This window comes from Mytilus californianus, unplaced genomic scaffold (assembly GCF_021869535.1).
Source record: "Mytilus californianus isolate M0D057914Y unplaced genomic scaffold, xbMytCali1.0.p SCAF_5, whole genome shotgun sequence".
Lineage (NCBI taxonomy): Eukaryota > Metazoa > Mollusca > Bivalvia > Mytilida > Mytilidae > Mytilus > Mytilus californianus.
The window spans coordinates 101,817,764-101,840,550 of NW_026262701.1; the positions used below are offsets into that span (position 1 = coordinate 101,817,764).

The window sequence follows — 22,787 nt, forward strand, 5'->3', positions numbered from 1 at the left end:
TTATAGAATGGTGGTGCTCCCTTGAATTAGTTAAGACCGATTAGGGATCTTTTCAAATTTGAAATTTCCTGTTACTCTATGTAAACCCCCCATCCTTCAAAAATCAAAATTCATGACCGCCTCCCTTTAAGTCACCCCCATCTTTCAAAAGGTTTCTTTTCCATGTACTCTTACACACTCTTCAGAACTTTAATCTGTCTAAAACACTGCCTGTAAATGAAATGCAATATGATAAAATAATGCAAGAATATTTATACTCCTCATTGTTAACAGAAAATTCAGGCATTCATGCAACAAGTTTTCACATGTTTGATGTGTTGCTAAGTTCTTATCAAGTGATCTCCTCAAGATGACAAATTCAACTTCAGTAGAGATCAATGCTTCATTAACCTGGAATCTTCATCAAGTCATTACAATCTTCAAATTGATGTGAGAAATAAATGGAAGAGATAAGTCACAGAAAAATGTTTTTATATCCCATTTATAGCATAAAGTTTTCATATATGAACCAATTTTCTTGTACCTGTCATATTTATCTTAAATCTTATCAATAGCTGTTTCAAAATTGTTAGGTTTTTAAAATAGGAATTGGCAAAACAGCTTGATTCAGATAGCTTAACATTAGATTTTCATAAGCTAAGCTGAGCAATTTGAGATTCTGGCATTTTTTAAACAGCTCTTATATTTATATTCTCTAGAATTGACCGTTTGCATGGAAATTTGCATAATGGAAATTGTTTCTGGTTTAACATTTCCAGAATTGTTTCAAAAGTTTGATTTATATACTACAAGTGACACAATCATCAACTATTTCATGATACATAGTTTATATTAACTTAAGTCTTTTTTTATCAGCAAGATTATGTTTTATGACAAGTTGCAGGAAAAGCTATATCTCATTTCCTGTAAAATATCTTAAAAGTCAGCAACTTTAGAGAACAACATTGGATTTTTTTCTCAAAGGTTTTTGATTGAGATAAATGAAAATACAAAATGTTTGATGTTTTTCTTAATTAACTTTGTCTTTGAAATCAGTTTTTATTGATTGTGTAAATTGTGCCAAGTAAGCAGTATTAAAGATATGTGTAAGAATATTCCTTGCATTAAAAATGGGTGCAGGGTTAGATGGGAAAATATAAAGTTGGATATCTCAAATTTATTTTCATGATTTTATCTTAATTGCTAAATTATCAAAATTTACCCCTTGTAAAAGTTTGCAACTTAACAGAAATAGAATTGAGAATGGAAACGTTTTGCTCATTGTCGAAAATGTACAGTGACATATTATTGCTTAAAATGTTATTTGGACTTTGTTAGATAATTTTCTCATAGGCAATCATGCCACATTTCCTTGTTTTAAATTTCTAGTCTAATATTATAGGGAAGTAAGAGACATAGGTAATTTAAAAATAGGAATAGGGAGGTTTGTTTAAAAAATAGTTTTTCCTATATGATATTTTGTCAAATCTTTAAAACCTTTTCCTACTTGTATGTCACACCTACTCTATTTACTGGTATTCTGGGGACAAAAGGTTCATGATAGATTGTCCACTTCAGATGACATGGTAATGTAGTGTTTACCCTATTCTTTGAGGCAAAGCTTGCCTCATTATTGCCTTGGGTGATCCTTGGCCTGATATTCCATTACTCTTACCTTGGATAGTCTTCATGTCTATATGGGGAATTAGAAAATTGGACTATCCTCACACAATATCTCACCTAGAAAGCAGATGATCCAGAGGTCTAGTGATTCTCTGTTAATGAATGCTGTTCAGAAAAGGGATTGTTGATGTTGAGTTATTGAAAAAAAGACTTTTGTAGAAAAAGATATTAAAGTTTCTCAAGAAAGCAACTATCTTGATTGTTTTGTTGAAAAACCATATAGTTATAAGATAATATTTAGAAAAGACATTTTTTATTGTTGAATTTTCTTCAATAAATGTTAAAATGGTACTCTAAGGAATGGTTATATTGTTTAGTATTTAAATCCTGTCTTGTGACTAAATAGCACTCATAGGAATAATTAAAATCATTTCACTTAAAAACAGACAACAGGATTAGTTGTAATGTGGTATTTTTATTTTTCAGAACTGATGAAAAAGGACCCAGAGGGACAGGATTTAAGTTTATTGTCACAGCATTTAGTGAAGGTAGGTGTAATAGTTAACAGAACAATAAATTGCTCACACAAAAAATTACATATACATGTACATGTATTTAATGTCCACACAATTATTTTTAGCATGTTGCATTAGGTAATATATCAGGAAATGATTTTTAGATGGGGATCTAAAAGGTTTGGATGTTAAACCCCCATTTCTGATGAGTATATTTTGCATGTCCACAAGTTGTGCACAGTGTGGCTCCATTCTTTTAAAAACTCAGTTTGGTGAAAAATTATATGAATGAACTTTGTGCAATGTTACTGAAAATATTGACCTCTATGTTTTATGTTTATGAATGTTATTCCTCACTATTTTATGTTATGCTTTTCATGGGTAAAGATCAGTGTAAATGTGCAACTTGTCATTTCAATTCAACTTTGTCCCATATCTACTCAGCTTTCTGTAAAGTGGGAAATTTTTGTGAGGCATTTATTTTTCACTAGTTTCAAGATTGGCAAAGATTGAGATAAAATCATTTAGTTATCTCTTTGTGAAATTAGATTTTTAAGAAAATGAGAAAAATAACACTTTTCAATATTAAAACAGTTGTTTAATAGGCAAAACTGAATTCATCTGATCATGAGCAACTTTGGTTTCAACACCTAATAATTTTTTAGTCAACTGTAAAAGTTTTAACAGATGAGCATATTTTGCTGTAGAACAATCACTTATCAACAGATAGCAATTTTTTGCTTTTGTTTGTTTTGGAAGCTCTTTGTTATGATGTGAAGTTATTTACATATGTATGATTGACCAATTTATTACAAGTAGAAAGAACCTAGTTATCACTGATTTATATGTCCCTTGTACTGTCGTATGATGCTTATCTAAAATAATAAGTTTGACGCTTCACACCTGTAGTTTATCATATGGTGATATACACCTGTATGGATACTGGTGTCCTGTTTGTGTTTGCTGGTTTCCTGTAGACCTGGCTTCTTTGGAGTGCATGGAAAACATATCCTGATCATTTAGTCTATACACTGTAATTTTGTCTTCTATTTAATGCATCATTTCTAGGAAAATCTCCCAAGTGAATCAATGCAAACTCATAAAAAATAATTTGCTAATTTTTAAGAGGGTATAGTGAAGACATTCTTATGTTGATTTAATCAGAAGCGAAGTTTACATTGGGAGTAAATGAGGTGGAACTCTGCATATTACTGCTTAATACAGTCAAACAAACAAAAATCCCATAAACATTGTTTATAAGCTTCATTTTACTATAGGACTTAGGTCTTGAGTTCTTCGTTGTTTGATCTTCAAAGTAAAAAAAGGAAATCCTTTATTTATATGCTATTAGCAATGTACATCATAAAAGTTATAGGAAATAACAGTCAATAATGAAATTTCTATTTTATATTTTCATGAAGGCAATGTTTTATTATTAGAAAACCCCGTTTTACTGATATCTTGTGAATGTTAATGGACTGTTTATATGGTAGATGGTTGACTTCATAATGCATTACACTGACACCAAAGAAATTCATTACCAGAAATACAATTAAAACAGTTAATTATGAAACACAGAACATAAAATGCTAATTAAACACTTTCACCTTTAACCCTCATTCCAAATAATGTTTACTACTGAAAAGAACAGTTGCTGGGGGTAAAATGTTTTCAGATGTGTACAACAATCTTATAATGATAGAAGCTTTCCTGCAGTGCTTTAGTTCTTTATTCATTCATTAGAACTTTTGAGTTTTGCACTACATTATAACAGTTCAATAGAGTACTTGCAAGAGTTTATAGTATTGAAGTTGTACACAGGGGATATATACATTGGAAAAGATGGAAGAGAACTGAAAGATCGGGAGAAAATTGATAGGCTCTAGGAGAAAGAAGAACTTGGAATTAGAGCCCAGCAGGCCATGATTTTTTTTCACAGGTTTATTTGTTCATGTCACTTTTAAGCATCCAGTTAGGAGTATTTTTATATGAGCTTTTTGCCTATTTGTATGCAAAAGACAAATTTCTTATCAAAGAGTGTAAACCAAATGTTTATTCTGGTGATTGTTTCAACAACATGAAATTTAACGAATTTCGTAGATATTTGCTTAACTAAATTTTGTGAAAAAAAAAAAAAAAAACACTTACATAATACCTTTGATTCCTGGGAAATTTTAAAAAGGAGTGATATTTGATAATGTGGTTACATTTGTTTTTTATGAGGGAATAATGTGAGAAGCATTATAAGGAGTAATTGGAAATGAAATATTGATGATACACTTGTTATAAATAAATCTAAAGGTCTAATTGTAGATTGAGCTTTCATATACCAGTATATAGTAGGTACTTATTCACACCTGCTGATACCAGCATCTCCTGAATCATAAAGTAATGAAAAACTAATTGGTCTCTAGACTTCACATTGATTAAATGCAATCTTTCTCATATCCATTGTCCATCATCATAATAATCTAATCTTTCTTTTATCCTTTTGTACCATCTAGTAATGACCATTCCATTAATAATTAATGGTCATTTTTATTGTTTCTCCGTGATATAACAGCATATAGATATATAAATTGGATCAGGAGGCTATCTATGAAAGGTGTCTCCATTGTTTTCTGTTATATGTAGTTCCTTAGAAATACATACAGCTAAATGTTTCAAAATTCCTAAAATCTAAACTACTGTCAGGCAACAGGAATTTGTCTAATTTGTCTAGATGAGGCCTTGAATCCTGAAGTCATAATTTTCATTTAAGACTTGTCTACAATTTTCAATGTTCTTTGTAAAGATTGACGTGTACTGGACAAATTGAGTTGTTTCAAGTTTCTTTGAAGTAAAGGTGTAAATGGGAAATAAACACTGAAAAAAAATGTATATTTAGGGGCAAACCTTAGTTTGATGTACGAAAAACAAACCCAGTTTTAGTTTTATTGGCAGTCTGACTAAAACCATCCCTGTTTGTACACAAACAAAAGTGGATAGTGGGGGCTGTTTTTAGTCAGACTACAAACACAAGTTGATAGTGGGGGCTGGTTTTAGTCAGACTGTTTTATTGGCTAAATGCAAATTGTTATATAAAAATTCAATATTGAATGGAAAAAATGTCATACTTTTTATTCAGAACCACCAGAACTTTAACAGTACATCTTTACATTTGTTTCACCTTACAGAGTCCTATCCCTAGACATATTGTATCTAAAGCCTCTTTCTATCAGGAAAGCCAGGCATGCTGCAGATTTAATGTCATTAATTTAGTGGATAATCAGGAGAAAATTGCTGGATTTTATATTGTCTTTTGTTTTCATGTAAAGAATTAGCTCAGACTGGTAATAAATGTCCCCCAGAGACTGTAAATCTAACGTTAATCAGGCCTTGTCTTATATGGTCAGACACTGTTTGATAGAGTTTTAATCCGAGATGTAGATGTTTTCCTTGAAAAAGGTCTGTCTCATTGTAACGAAAAACATTCACAGACACAAAAAAAAAAAAAATTAAGCGAACAGCTCTATACGTAAGAATGGATTTTCTCAGACCAATAAATCATCGCATTTCAACTTAGACAAAAAGATATCACCATGTAGGCATATTTTTTATTCAAAAGTACAAATGAAACAATCCCGTAATTTTATCATTATTTTCTCACGACAGTTATTAATATAAAGTCGGTGAAATGAAATGTTTTTTGTTTTTTTATTGATTTAGGTGCTTTTATTTCTTTTCCTTTGGATCCTATATATGCAGATAACCTGTAATGTTATGATTCCTAAAAATATATAATTTCCTGTTACACCATTTCTGCCTTTTTATCAGATATACTTGATTACTGGTACCTTTTGAACAAAATGAGCAAAGTAAAAATAAAATAAGATGAAATCTTTTTTGACATTGTAAAAACTTGTGTCCATTGTAAACCATATAAAATGTTATTCTTGTAAATGAAATCTGTTTAGGTTTTTATTAAAAACTTCATTACAGAAAGTTCAATTTTATATCTGAACCTGTCTGAACTTTTGCATGTTTTCAAGGATTTGAAATATTGACAAGCTGTCATTCAGACATCATAGACATACATATATACTAAAGTATTGTCAAGATATACCAAGAAACATGTCCTGATCTGTTAGGTGTCATTTTCTTGATGGGAATAATTATACCAATAATGAATCTCCTTTGATCACAATATTTCCAATCATGTCTGTCAGTAGATAGACTTCAAACAGTCAGAAAAAATAGGGGGTAATCTTCTACAAGAGATTTTAGAGTTCAAACAGTCAGAAAAAATAGGTGATTACTAGAGATTTAAGAGTGCTATATTAAGTTAAAGGATAAGCTGTAGAGCTAAAAGTTGTGAATTCTTGGTTCATATGTAGAATAATTTGTCTTGCCTACAATATACCTAATTGAATATAGGGAATTTAATTTACATATGTTTATGTTGGATTATTCTCTTGAATTATTTTTTATTTTGTCATGTTTGGGCCTTTTATAGCTATTGATATAGTAGGGGTTTTGCTCATTGTTGTCAAGGGGGGTTCAGTACCCTATAGTTGTTAAACCCTTGTCCTTTGGACTCTGTAGGATAGTTGTTTTGCAATCATACCACATCTCCTTATTGTTATATATAAATATTCATTAGCCTGATCAAAGTCGGTGGATGTCTTTGAATTTAGCCATGTATTAATGCATTTGTCCTTTAGGAATTTTTGTGATGATGGAAGGCCTTTGATGACAGAGTTGTTTTGATTTCTAGTTTCTTGGCTGCTTGGAGACTAATAAGTTTGTCCACTTAACTCTTGATAAAAAGGTTACGTCACGTTTTCTAGTTTTTAGTTGTTAGCTCTTTTGAATCTGTAATGAGTTAAATGCTATATCATGTATTTTATTTGGGGAAGAAGATCTGAGGGAAAGGGATATGTATATCTGTGTAGGGTTTGTTGTTTTAATTTTCTAGCATCTGTCATTCTTCACTTAGTATACCTTTGATTTAGTTTTTGATCTGCCCAACTAAGTGTGATTGTTTGTTTGTGTTTAAGTTTTTTTGCTCAGAAAACTTAACATGTTTACAGAAGTTATTATACAAGTTTATGATTCATTTGCAATTCTTTGATAAATTGACAGTTGATAGTTTTATTCTTTGAGGGTTTTAGTAATACAATATAGGTTAAAAGATTCTTACTAAAACCATCAATTTATCAAGAGAATTGCCTATAGCTTCCGACCAAAAAGAAAGTCAGTAATTGAAAGACATGTTATAAGAGCTGATTCATTTCTCTACTAATACCTAATTAAGATATACTTCAAATGACTTTCTTCACTCTAGATTTAAGAATCTGATGTTTTTTATCCTAATTAGGGAGCTACCATTTGATTTTTATGGGGGGCTAGGATAAAAAAAAATTTCCTGCATTTTTTTTTAGTTGTAATCTCTGTCCTCATGCCTTTTTATTTTTCACTCTATTCGGTCCTGCATTTTTTTTATTAGTTTATCCTGACTTTTTTTACCTAAATTGTCATCCTACCTTGTTTTTTTGCCAAGTTGCTCATCCTGCCTTTTATTTTTACTCAAAACTCCTGTCCTGCCTTTTTTCAAATTTCATCCTAGCCCCCCATAAAAATCAAATGATAGCTCCTTTAAGCCATATAAAAGAAAAGATCTATCTTATAAACTAATTGTATGGCAAAACATCTCTGATTCCATTCCTTGACAATTGAGTGGTTAAATTTTGATCATTAGTAAAGTGTGACTTTGCAGTAGTGAGAAAACAACCTTAAATGGTAATGGTTTGATTTTGATCATATATACTGAAGTGTGACTTTGCTGTTGTGAGAAATCAACCTTAGCTGTTAATGGTTAAATGTTGATCATTACTGAAGTGTTAATTTGCTCTTGCTAGAAATCAACATTAGAGATTAATTGATATTAGTTTTCTGTTGACACTTCCAACAGATTATAAATCGTGGTTGATTAGTAGGGGGAAATGCTGTGACTTTATTCAATAACTTGTTTTATCTTTGAGTTAAGACAAGTTAAGTTTATGTGTGTTCAGGGCTTCCTAATTTTGAACTCAAACCTTAATTTTGATGATGATTTTTCAAGAACTTTTCACCAATATCTCATTTGTTGTAATTTCTTACTTATTTTATCACAATATGCAAGAGAATTGATCAAAACCTTGTAAAACATTGTCACTTTATTGTAAGATTGCAAATTGCAAACTTTTAGTAAAGAGATCATAGATATGTAGAATTCTAGAGCTGGACTTGGTGACGACACATTAATGAAGTTATGGCTTTTGATTAAAAAAAAATCCCAACCTACCAGCCACATAATTTATTGGAACAAAACCATAAAAACACATTTTCCCACAGGTTTAACACCTTTTTTTTGGCATGTTGAAGATTGATCAGCTTTTAACTCTTCTATTAGAGGATTTGTTTCTTCCCTGAGAATACATCTATATCCAGTAAAGTCAAAATAGATTATGCTTCTTGATAGGATCTCACAATGTTATTTCTGAATAGCTTACTTTTTATGACTGAAATATTTTCTCTTGACACTGATCCACTCAAATAGAGTATGTGGGAAGGAGGAAGTTAAAATAATCCCCTCAAATAAGGTATGGTGTCAGCACTTAGTCCACCCAACCTCATGCCAGTGGTAATAAACTATGATTACAATGAATAAAAAAATACATGGAATCCTAAAGGGGTATTTAATACTGAGCTCTCAGACTCAAGGTAAGGGGGACAATCAACAGAATGAGCACTAGGGGGATCCAAGTATTGTCTGATCATCATCTCTGTAAATTAGCTTGCAGAAGTTTCATGATGCTTTCTACTTGAGATATACATCATTACCACAGAGATGTTCAACTTTTAATATTTTTATTTTACAAATATCTTTGAAAACTTGATGGAATTTTGGAAAGGAGCATTGAAATCATAATTTTTGTTATAGAAATAATATTCCAAATTTTTGTCTGATCTTTGAAATTAACTCTCTGTATTCAAACAGGCAATAAAACAATATCTGCCATTGCTATTAATACAGCCATCGGCTCAATTCTCATTCCAAAAAATTCTTTCATGACGAAATTATATGAAACAGGATGACTAAACTGTTCATTTAAGACCGTTTTAAGTTCACGTATTATCTGAATCCAATAAAATATTGGAAATCCTCAGTTCTTTTTTTCAGAAAAACACAGAATGACGAACCCAGCTCATGATTGATTGTCAAATTTGTCTAATCATCAATTATAATTAAAGGAATTTGAATATTTCCCAGTGGCAATATTACACTAAATTGCAGACTAATTGTTTAAGTTTAAACTCTAATTTATTTAAACGTTAAAGACAGAGACATGGAGAAGAATATTGTATTTTATCTAATTTTGTTTGAAAGTTTCATACACATCATCTGTATAAATCTTTAATTTGTTGAAATATTCAGAACACATTTGTGTTAGAAAATGATTTGCAGAATTATTTAATGTTGCCTTATAATTTTCCTTCAATGCATTCATAAAACCATTTGCAAGAAAGAATTCAAATCAATTGGCAGTCTGTATGGAATCTATGGATATGTGTTTGAAATATTTTGAACACTAGTTGATTCCATGTGTCACATTTCAACCTAACCAGAGATCTAAGTACTTCATCTTCAATAATCACTTACTAGCCTGTGAACACCCAGGTTTTGAGAACCCCATTTAGGCCGGATGGAATCAACAGTATTCCTGATGAAGGTTGGTTGTTCTCTCTTATAATACTCCAGCTTTCTCCAACAATAAAAACTGGTTACCATGATATAGCACAGTGTGCTGAAAGTGGCATTAAACACAAAATAATCAGCATCAAAGACTCTACCTAAATGCAGGGTTTTTCTGGTAACAAGCAGTTATCTGTTTTGAGAAGGGTTGACAAATATTATACTTGACTTGAAATTACTCCCCTTTGGCCAGAGAACACAGTTATTTCGTAGTGCATTTCTTTTAGACAAAAAATGCAAATTAAAAACATCGGACCTGCTCTATCCAAAACAGATTTTTACAGTGTAGTGTACTACTTTTGGGACAAATTATATCAAAATTATAGAAAAGTTTATCGGCTCTAACTCAAAATATGGATAATTTTATGTTAAGGTGGTCTGTAATTCAGTTTGACAGCTTCAGACATACTAATTTTTGACCTTTTCAAACTGGACCAAATCACTACTTTACCTAAAAATTCATGCCCCAAATTTTTTGTACATGTAATTTCATCCCCCTACTTACTATTTTAGGCATAAAATATAAAGAAATAAATTTGGAAGGTGTATATATGAAGTTTATACACTGTCCACACTAGGGACTCTATGCGTAGACATTGAAAATCAAATGACGATAACTGTGTCCCCAGACCCTTTCAAAGTCATTTGGAATTGTATTTTAGAGTCTGATCAATGGTAAACATTTTGGATAGATGTCCCAAACAACTATGATTGATAACATGGTCTTCATCTAGCACAATATAAACTCACACAATAGAGAAAAGCACAAATATTTAAAGTTTAGGCCCAAATCTGTTGATCAATAGATAGCAGAATAACAATGAAATGAAAATGAAAGTACATAGAGATACGGTAAAGGAACAAAAAGAATATTTTATTCCTTGCTATGGCATTTGACAGTCAGAATAAATCACCAATTAATTTTAACCAAAAAAATAACAAAATTGAAAGGACAGTCATCAACTTTGCAGAAAATTACTTTTTTTGATATTTCAATACCAAGTTGATAAATGTGGAAATCTTGTTCATTTGCAAAAACTGAACTTTAGTTTTGAAGAGTGCTCTCCTACTCATATGTTTATACAACTCACATTGACGATGAGCACAATTTTTTCCATTTTGAAACTTTATTTATTATTTTTTTAACTAAGTTTTTCCTCAGTTCAATAAATGCCATTGAGAACAAATTCCTTTTTGATCTATGATTGCTTTTTAACACAAAATTTTGCTTGGGGAAAACTTTTTATTAACTGTAATTGCAGACAAATAAGAAAGTCATTTATTGGCTTCTATCTAAATGAAACTGGTATTAAAAGTATTTTCTTACTAAAGTCATCAGACAGACTCATTTGGAAACAAAATAGATGAAGCCTTAGACATTTAGGTATTTCAATAGTTGAAATAGCTCTTCCTAATTTCTGTTTTTCTTAGTTGGTGAGAAATTTTGTAATGGAGATGTCATCATGGACTTATTCACCTATGCAGAAGATCTATTTTTGTCTTTTTGTTTTCTCTAAAGTGTCTTCCATCTTCCCATTATATTAATAATAAATTTACACTGAGGTTGTATAATCCTTCTTTTTATTATACCCCATCTTAGTGAAGTGGATTGTTATGTGATCATTGTGTCTGCTGATTGAGTGTTGTATGATCATTGTGTCTGCTGATTCAGTGTTATGTGATCATCGTGTCTGCTGATTGAGTGTTTTGTGATCATTGTGTCTGCTGATTGAGTGTTTTGTGATCATTGTGTCTGCTGGTTGAGTGTTTTCTGGTCATTGTGTCTGGTCATTTAGTGTTATGTGATCATTGTGTCTGCTCATTGAATGTTATTTGATCACTGTGTCTGCTCATTGAGTGTTTTGTGGTCATTGTGTCTGCTCATTGAGTGTTATGTGATCACTGTGTCTGCTCATTGAGTGTTTTGTGGTCATTGTGTCTGCTCATTGAGTGTTATGTGGTCATTTTGTCTGCTCATTGAGTGTTTTGTGATCATTGTGTCTGCTGATTGAGTGTTTAGTGATCATTGTGTCTGCTGATTGAGTGTTTAGTGATCATTGTGTCTGCTGATTGAGTGTTATGTGATCATTGTGTCTGCTGATTGAGTGTTTTGTGATCATTGTGTCTGGTCATTTAGTGTTATGTGATCATTATGTCTGCTGATTGAGTGTTTTGTGATCATTGTGTCTGCTCATTGAATGCTATGTGATCATTGTGTCTGCTCATTGAGTGTTATTTGATCACTGTGTCTGCTCATTGAGTGTTTTGTGGTCATTGTGTCTGCTCATTGAGTGTTATGTGATCACTGTGTCTGCTCATTGAGTAATTTGTGGTCATTGTGTCTGCTCATTGAGTGTTATGTGGTCATTGTGTCTGCTGATTGAGTGTTTTGTGATCATTGTGTCATCTGATTGAGTGTTTTGTGATCATTGTGTCTGCTCACTGAGTGTTTAGTGATCATTGTGTCTGCTCATTGAATGTTATTTGATCACTGTGTCTGCTCATTGAGTGTTTTGTGGTCATTGTGTCTGCTCATTGAGTGTTATGTGATCACTGTGTCTGCTCATTGAGTGTTTTGTGGTCATTGTGTCTGCTCATTGAGTGTTATGTGGTCATTTTGTCTGCTCATTGAGTGTTATGTGATCATTGTGTCTGCTGATTGAGTGTATTGTGATCATTGTGTCTGCTCATTGAATGTTATTTGATCACTGTGTCTGCTCATTGAGTGTTTTGTGGTCATTGTGTCTGCTCATTGAGTGTTATGTGATCACTGTGTCTGCTCATTGAGTGTTTTGTGGTCATTGTGTCTGCTCATTGAGTGTTATGTGGTCATTTTGTCTGCTCATTGAGTGTTTTGTGGTCATTGTGTCTGCTCATTGAGTGTTATGTGATCACTGTGTCTGCTCATTGAGTAATTTGTGGTAATTGTGTCTGCTCATTGAGTGTTATGTGATCACTGTGTCTGCTCATTGAGTGTTTTGTGGTCATTGTGTCTGCTCATTGAGTGTTATGTGGTCATTGTGTCTGCTGATTGAGTGTTATGTGATCATTGTGTCATCTGATTGAGTGTTTTGTGATCATTGTGTCTGCTCATTGAGTGTTTAGTGATCATTGTGTCTGCTCATTGAGTGTTATGTGATCATTGTGTCTGCTCATTGAGTGTTTTGTGATCATTGTGTCTGCCCATTTGAGTTTTTTGTGTTCATTGAGTCTGCTCATTGAGTGCTTTGTGATCATTGTGTCTGCTCATTGAGTGTTATGTGATCATTGTGTCTGCTCATTGAGTGTTATGTGATCATTGTGTCTGCTCATTGAGTGTTTTGTGATCATTGTGTCTGCTCATTGAGTGTTATGTGATCACTGTGGCTGCTCATTGAGTGTTTTGTGATCATTGTGTCTGCTCATTGGGTGTTATGTGATCACTGTGGCTGCTCATTTAGTGTTTTGTGATCATTGTGTCTGCTCATTGAGTATTTTGTGATCATGTTGTCTGCTCATTTGATTATTTGTTTTATGCTCTTTGTATCAACAACTCCTTCTAAATCAGTGATATTAGGATTTGAATGAAACTTTTAGAAATTTTTAGTACGCTATTGTATTTGGCACCTTCTATTTTGTATTTTGTTTTGAAAGATTTTTGTGGTTCCCCACAGCAAAACATGAACTTTTGATGATTATAGACAACCGTCTGTTGTTTAAGAGTTTATATTGTCATCCAGATGTTTGTTGCTTATTTTTGTCTGGGTTGCTGTATTATGGACTATACCCCACATCTCCTTTTATTCATACGGACTTTGCTGTATTCACTTCTTTATAATTCAATGACTCATTTATAGGTTCCGACAATTTTCTGAATACCCAGGACGAACACTGACCTTAGTAGAACAGAAAAAAATATATCACATGCTTATGGACTGTAGATGTACACTGAGATTACCATTATTGTGAACTTTAATTTCTACTGCCTTTTGTCATATCGTATTAGCTTAGTCTTCCCATTTTACTTCACTGACTATGAATTTCTATTTTACAGATGCACATGAAGTACAATAAGGATCCAGTAGATTGTTCCATTAACTATCATTTCACTGTTAAGAAAAGCTTTAGATGTAAACATCAAATGTCAGAAATGGTTACTAATTATTAGTTACTAATTGACAGAGAATAAATCCTGGTTTTTCAAGGATACCTTTCTTTTAAATTTCTGGGAGGTTCGGATTCATGTATAGTATTAGATTCTAGTAATGTACAACTTTTATTGTGAACTGACAAGTTCCAGAAATTATTTTTGATTTTTTCAAGGATTTCAATATACACATGGTCTTTGGAATTTTCTATGAGCCTAAAATACATATGAAGTTCAAGGCATTTTCATCAACAAATTTGATTATGAATGAAGAGATAAGTTGCCAACATATGTTATTATTATTATGTTACTGTTGATAGCTGCTCAGAGATCCATCAAAATCTGTTCTTACTGATCAGTAACTTTAAAAGAATCATTTATGTTGAATGCTATGTAAGAGTCATGTCTGTTCTATCTTCATTAGAGCATAAATGTTCACAGAATCCTACTATTTGTCACATTAAACAAGAGTAAGAGCTACTTGTTATTACAAATAGGTCTTTTATAAGTTGCTAAAAAGATTGGAAATAGTATGATAGATATATTTGTTTATTGTGTCGTATCCTCTTTGATTTTATGCTCTTTTTTTTGTCTTTATTAGAGCATAAATGTTCACAATATTCCACTATTTTTCACATAAAACAAAAGTAAGAGGTACTTGTTAGTACAAAAAGGTCTTTCATTAGTAGCTAAAAAGGTTGGTAATACTAAATAGGTCTGTATGATATACATGTATATTGGTACTGAACAGGTATACCTAACAACACAATTATTTTCATTTACCTGTGTTTAAAGTTATTGCAAATGGATGGCATTTTTGTTCGAGCATATTGTTTTTCTTTAATTGTTTAACATTTCTTACCGATATAACATGTTACTTTTATTATTCTTCCCTTAGTTTATTTATTTTGTATTTACATTGTGTCATAGGTCAAATTTATTTGTTCAGTGTATGTTCAATGGTGTTAATATGTCCTTTGATTGAGTTAAGCTATTTCAGTTGATATTTTATAGTGTGTCTTTCTATGTTGTGATGTTACACTATTGTTTCAGAAAAAGGGTGAAGGTTTGGTACCATTAAAACGTTTAAACCTGCTGCATTTGTTTGCACCTGTCCTAAGTCAGGAATCTGATGTTCAGTAGTTGTCGTTTGTTGATGTGGTTCATAAGTGTTTCTCGTTTCTCGTTTTTTATATAGATTAGACCGTTGGTTTTCCCGTTTGAATGGTTTTACACTAGTAATTTTTTGGGGCCCTTTATAGCTTACTGTTCGGTGCGAGCCAAGGCTCCGTGTTGAAGACCGTACTGTGACCTATAATGGTTTACTTTTATAAATTTTGACTTGGATGGAGAGTTGTCTCATTGGCACTCATACCACATCTTCTTATATCTACATGACTACATCAAATGAAAATCATTCTTGTGTTGAGTGAATATTTGTGAAACAAGGTGATTTTAGGGTAACTTTACTCTGATTATCTATGTTTTCATATAATATGTATTGCATAATTAATACAGAGAGATGTTTCAGAGTAAGTCACCTAAAATACTCAGCCTTTACTGTGAGGAGTCAGCACCAAGAGCTAAGTTGTAAAACTTGTGTCTCATCTGTTTGTTTAGTTTCTGAAGAATAAAATATGTTTAAACTAAACCAAGAGCTGTCTGTATGTAATATCTATTACAACATACATAGAGATATTTCTGAGTAAATCTAAGCTGTGAAGAGTCAGCATCCAGAGTGCTCTTTAACTGAATCACCCTATGTGTACTGAATATCAGCTCCTGAAATTAACAAAAATTCACCATACCGGTACTCCATTACATTGAAATATGTTTCTATAGATCAAGAAAAAAGCACAGTCCTCTGACATTTATTAGAAATAAACAATTGACATCACATATTGTTGTCTGTCTGTGATAACTGCTTTAAGATTGCTCACATGTCAAATCTGCATTAATATTCATTTCTGTGTTTCGAATAAGAAGTTTCATCAAGATGAATTGATAGAAACATTTGATAAGAAGCCAGACCTTACATAGAAATGTAAGACAAATCATACAAGAAACATGATCAATATATGTTTTTCCTGTCTTTTCAGATTTTGTCATTGTTATAACTGACGCTTGTAATATGTAATTTCCTGTTGGAAAGATGATAGGTTCGCTCAATACAAAACATCCGATCTTCACTATATCACGATTTCTCAGTTCAAATAAGAACATCATGTTATTTGAATGAAAAAATAGACTTTTTGTTTGATTAAGTAGGTGTTGAGCTGGGAGCAGATTGTTTAGAATAATTGAACTCAGGTAAAATGTACATAAAGGTGTTGATTCTATGTCAAAAAGTGCAAAATGTAAAATGTACATGAAAGGTGTCATTCAACAGTGCAAGGAAAATAGTTTTATAATTTTCTGCATTCATTAATTGAAATCAGGAATATGATGCCATACTGTTGTAAAAAGTGCAAAAAAAACCTGAATATATTTCATTTTGAATAACGGTACATTGCGTTTGTAAAATTGAATTGACTTTGAGACTCTTAGAAAGTTTGTTGATCTTGGGTGTTGTTGAATTTTTTCCGAATAGTTAATTTAGTATTGATGATTTCATCAACAAAATACAAAGCCCTTGGTATCTTCCTCCCTTTCTGAAATTAATTTCGAAGGCATTTCAAGTAAACAATTTTCTAAGGTGAGTACTATATTTTCCTGTGAAATTCAGTGTTGTTTTTATGAATACAAATTTTTCCTAGTTATTTAATATTCTTTAATTAACCTTGCTCTTATGACTATTGTAAAGATTCACATTAAAAATTACACTCCTTCAAAGTTGTGATTTACAGTATCAATTTGAACAGATTCTTATTAGGCCATTATCAACATCCATGACTTACATCATCAAATCGATTGAAAAGTTGAACAATTTATAAAAAACTGCCCCAAGCAAGAATTGTGGTGTATTCAGATATGCACAAATGTGAATGTATTTCAAATCCCAATAGTTGCATATGACATGTCTTTAAGATAAATTTCTGTAATTAACAAAAGAGAGTTGATGTGATATCCTTGATAATGGTGCATGCAAACATCTATACTTCAGTCTTCCTTCACAGCAGTTATCATCTTTTCATTTAATTGAAATTGAAAAAATCGTGATCACCAGCACAATACTGATTGGAAGTCTTAATTACACTTTTGATGCTTACAAAACTTTACAATCCATAAAGGTAATTGGAACAAAGTGTTGATCATCAGCTGCTGAGTTTACATAGAGAATCAGCCATTAGCATTTCATAGCCGTGTTGCTATGAAAGTGTTCACAAGAAGACACATTGTCATTTGCTTCTTTTATATATTATATTAAGTATTTGCTTCATTTTGCAACAGCCATTAATTTCTTTGGAAACAAATTCTCAGATGTTTGATAATTGGTGATTTTGTGTTTAATTTTTATATTAACTTTTGCCATTATTTAATGGCTTTGTTATGTAAAGTCACTGAACAGTTTGGGACCATGATAGCTAATTTGTTTGATTGAAAGACTAAACTTTTTTTTATCTCAGAAGCCTGGGTTAAAGATTTAGGTCTGTAAAGAAACCAAACCTTGAAAAAAAATTAAAGATTTTTTTATTGGCATTTGCACATGATGTCATTACCCTGTAAAATAGAAGAAACCCATCAATAGAGGTGAAGTAACGACAGCTTACAGAACATCAACATTTTGTGTTTCAATGTGGGACGCATCAAATTAGTATGCAAGAAATTTTGATTCTTCAATGGTTCTCTAAAGTGCTCATGTTTTGCATGGCAGGAATATTTGAAATTAATTTCATTTTCTTATTTGGTAATCATGTTAGGTAGTGATAGAAAAACAATTTTTTATTTTAAGGTACTAGATGTATAATACAGGGAGTATGATATCATGTCGATACTCGAAAAATTTGTTTGAGTTTAGAGAATTCTTCAAAGTTGTCTGATGTAACATGCCTCCTTCAATCAGATTTTTTTGTGATTTGGTTGTTCAACTTTTTATATGTTGGGGAGGGGGACATGTAAAAGTACTCCACCCATCTTTGTTTGAAAATATGTTTTTTTTTCTCTGTAAGGTTGACTGGAAATAAATGATAATTCCTTTTGTCAACAAAATTGAAGTTACCTTGAGACCTACTTTGATTAATTATTTTCATTTCTCACAATCAATTCTAATATATCAACCATAATCACTTGTACACAGTACAGCAAGCACTGGTTACGTTTTTTTCCAATCAAAGGATTTTTTTCATTATAACTTTTTTATATTAGATATTAAACGAAGATATAATCAAAGGGAATCATAATTGAAGTATGAAACCATGTCAACAACAGTAAGAAATTTGAATAGACAATCTTGAGGTTGAAATGAAGGTTTCTTAACCACAGTTATGTCTGATCATTGAACCAATTTCACTTGTAATGAAAAGAACATGCATGCTGAAGGCAAACAAATCTTGTTCCAGCTTCAGAAACATTAATGAGCTTGCATGGTAAATTAAGAACATGCAACCTGCATGGAAGTCATGCCATGTTTTCTTAGTGATGAAAATATATGTAACAGTTAGTTGTTAAAATGATGTAACTGCATGTGAAATGGGAAATTAAGCATAGCCAAGGCTGTCTGCATGTCAATTATGTTTCATCATTAATTTGTCATTCTCTGCCGAAAAAAGGAATCAGGTGTGAAAATAGAATTAAAACAGATCTTATTTTTGCAATTATATCATGTTTTTCCACAGTAAAGTTTATGACCATAGAATTGTTGTTCTCCCAGAATTTTTGTCATTCTTTCATTTATTATAAAATCAGAATGTTTTTGTGATGTTTTAATGGCAAAAAAGGTGTTTGATAACTCTAAGCTGTTACCATTATTCATATGTGCATCATTTCCTGAAATTGCATGAATAAATCTCACAACTTGAGTATATCATAGATGTATAAACCCATGGGTTTATACATCTATGAGTATATATAGATCAATTATTGCATAAATAGATGCATGCAATAATTTTAACTCAGTTTATATTGCATTGCTTGAAAAGAAAATAGGTAATAATGTTAGAAATGATATGTATAGGAATGAAAAACTACATTTTTTCATACAAATGAATTAGAAGGAAACCAGATTTTAGGGGGAAAATGTATTTTTTTGCTATTGGTTTGCTGTCTCATTGACATATACCACTCATTTTCTTAAATTCTAGTGCTGGGTAAATTAAAGGTTCTTATGCCAAAAACTTAAATTCTAGTGCTGGGTAAATTAATGGTTCTTATGCCAAAAACTTAAATTCTAGTGCTGGGTAAATTAAAGGTTCTTATGCCAAAAACTTCAGCATGTATAACTGTCTTTCAAATATTTCGTTGAGGAAACCTAGAAAGCCACTCTATGTCAGATCCTGAACAATTGAAAAAAGTATATTGTGAAATAAGCAAAAAGCACAGATATAGACAAGAGAGTGTGAGAAAAATGAAAACAAGCATTGAAAATCTGATTCATTGTTGTTAGCAAGCATGCTTAACTACTGGAGTTAAGCATGCTTATGGTGACCTATAATTCCAAGTCAATTGAACTCTGGTGGATAGTTGTCACATTGGCATTCATACCACATCTCCTTATTTTTATATTAATTGATAGAATTCTACAGTTTAATTATTTTATGCCCTCGCCGTAGCGGAGGGGGCATTAAGTTTAACCTTTTGGTGGCGTCACTTTAACCGTTAGAGTTATGCCCCTTTATAAATGGAAAAATTGCAATATTTTTAGTTTCCGTTCTCTAACTTAAGTTTGCCTCAACCAAATGTTATGAAACTTATACACAATGCTTATTACCACCAAATACAGATCAAGTTTGAATTTTGGTAGCATCACTCTAATCATTCTAGAGTTATGCCCCTTTATAAATGGAAAAATTATAAAATTTTTAGTTTCCGTTCTCTAACTTAAGTTTGCTTCAACCAAATGTTATGATACTTCTATACACAATGCTTATTACCACAAAACACAGATCAATTTGAATTTTGGTGTCGTCACTTTAACCGTTCTAGAGTTATGCCCCTTTATAAATGGAAAAATTGCAAAATTTTTAGTTTCCGTTCTCTAACTTAAGTTTGCCTCAACCAAATGTTATGAAACTTATACACAATGCTTATTACCACAAAATACAGATCGAGATTGAATTTTGGTAGGGTCACTGTAACCGTTCTAGAGTTATGCCCCGTCATAAATGGATAAATTGCAAAATGTTTAGTTTCCTTTCTCTAACTAAGTTTGCCTCAACCAAATTTTATGAAACATATACACAATGCTTTTTACCACAAAATAAAGATCAAGTTTGAATTTTGGTGGCGTCACTTTAACCATTCTTGAGTTATGCCCTTTATAAATGGAAAAAAATGCTAAATTTTTAGTTTCCGTTCTCTAACTTAAGTTGCCTCAACCAAATGTTATGAAACTTATACACAATACTTTTTACCACAAAACACAGATCAAGTTGAATTTTGGTAGCGTCACTTTAATCATTATCGAGTTATGCCCCTTTATAAATCGAAAAATTGCAAAATTTTTAGTTTCCGTTCTGTAACTTAAGTTTGCCCCAACCAAACATTATGAAACCTATACATAATACTTATTATCTTAAAACTCATATCAAGTACAAGTTTGGGTAGCGTCACTTTTATCGTTCTTGAGTTATGTCCCTTTATAATGTTGTATGCAAGCGGGGGCATCATCTGTGTCCATGGGGACACATTCTCCATTTATTTATATTAAATAGCAAAGAACTTTGATAGAAAGTGATATAACTTGTGGAAATGAAAATGGTATTTCCATAAAATCATAAATTTGTAACCAAACTATATAGTTACTAAGGAATGTTCTCTATCCATGACACTGGTTATACTTAACTGTAAACTGGAGATTTTGAATTGTTATCCTCTTTTTTTCCAACAAGGAATAAGAAAAGACTGGTTGACTTGTAGTCAATGTATTGTTTTGGATATTACAATAGGTTTTCCTGCAGATTGTTTCCCTGTTAGGATCAGAATCAATGTGTCAGTCTACTAGTACTCAGAATGATCTATTGATATCTTATTTATGTATTGTCATCCAGAATATGTATTTTATATTTCCTGCTTCATGTAAAGCTGTCATCATTAGGAGTATAATGTGACATTAATCACCAACAAACTCAAGCAAGTTTCATTTTTTTTTACTGGTACAAAAAGTGTTGTATTCTAATGTGATTTGCTAATGATCTAATTCTGGAGCTATTTAGTGAAAGCATAAGACATTAGAAGTCTTCACTATCGAAGCCATACTTTTCATTTTTCTTTTCCTTTAGCTCTAATTTGATAAAAGCTTTACGCAGCATGTTTCCTGCTTAAAGGAAACATTTAACACGTTATAGTGCTCTCTGAGGTTTAACTTTCGTAGTTATAACATGTTAGATAATCTTAGGATTAAATATAATATTTTTGATATACATTTTTATATTTCCATTTTCCTATTTTAAGTAGAATTTTAATAAGGAGGGGGGTTAATTTAAAGTGCAGGAGATGCAAAGTGCATTAATTCTTGCAAATTTTGATCATAATATTTAGTACCAAAATAAACAAAACATCCTTTGACATGATATCATCAAAGAAACTGGTGAATAAATATTGCACATCTTTTATCGTTGATTATCAGAGCAAAATTGAAGGATTTATCTTTAAAAAAAAATAATGACTGATTGATTGTTAGTACAGAGTTTTTTATAACAACAGAAAAGTAAGGGTGATTGAGTACCTCTAAGAACAAAAGTAGTGCCTTACCATTAAGGCTACCAAAAGTTATTACTATTGGGTATTTACATTTTGAGAGTTGAGTGTTGGTTGCAGATCTTTGCTTGTTTCTGTTGGGTTTGTTCACAGCTTTGTGGGCTTGGGCTTGCGGTATGGGCTTTGCTCATTGTTGAAGGCCGTACAGTGTGCTATAGTTGTTAATTTCTGTGTCATTTAGTCTCTTGTGGAGAGTTGTCTCATTGGCAATCATACCACATCTTCTTATTTTTATATTGAACTGTTGTATTGATGCCTGAGACAGCAACTCAACAATACAAAAAGCTGATACCACTTCATAAGGTTTCATTTTGCAAGTTGATTGTCCCTTTGGTATCTTTTGCCTCTTATTTTATCAAATATTACTGACTCATTGTAGTGTCACTCCTGAAAGACCCTACTTTTGAGCGCCGACCCTAAAGCATTTTATTTCCGTTGTAAAGTGAAAAATAAACTGAACTCGTGTCAAAAGCGAAGTTAGTGTTGCCAATAATATAAATCAATTGCCTGATACATCCCAATGTTCTCAATCGTGAATATGACAGCTGTTTTAAGGAAATTCGTGACTCGTGTGATGGAATAAACACTTTGCCGCCATTTTTTTCCAACCAATAACCAAGGGAAATAATCCAATCATTAAAATAACGAGTAAAATCGGCCCATGATCAACTCGGACCACGACAAGACGAAACCGCATGAATCAAAATCATGTCACAAAAAATAAAATGAAAAAATAAAATAAAATGGAAATACCGACCTACCTACCCTATTTTTTGAAAGTATGTAACCTTAAACAGACATATATATTTTTTGGCCTGAACCCCTTTTCCCAGAATGTGACCTACCCAATGAGACTTGATCACCGGATTTGTACTTACATGAACAACATGACGGGTGCCACATGTGGAGCAGG

The 22,787-nt window shown here is 31.8% G+C and overlaps 1 protein-coding gene across 1 annotated transcript in view; it reads left to right on the top strand.

The window, feature by feature from the left end:
* Positions 1-22,787, top strand: part of LOC127702150 (uncharacterized) — a 69,644-nt gene that overhangs the window by 24,633 nt on the left and 22,224 nt on the right. Inside the window, exon 4 of the mRNA XM_052206254.1 lies at positions 2,089-2,150. Coding sequence (XP_052062214.1) covers positions 2,089-2,150 — 62 coding nt within the window. The remainder of the gene's footprint in view (positions 1-2,088; positions 2,151-22,787) is intronic.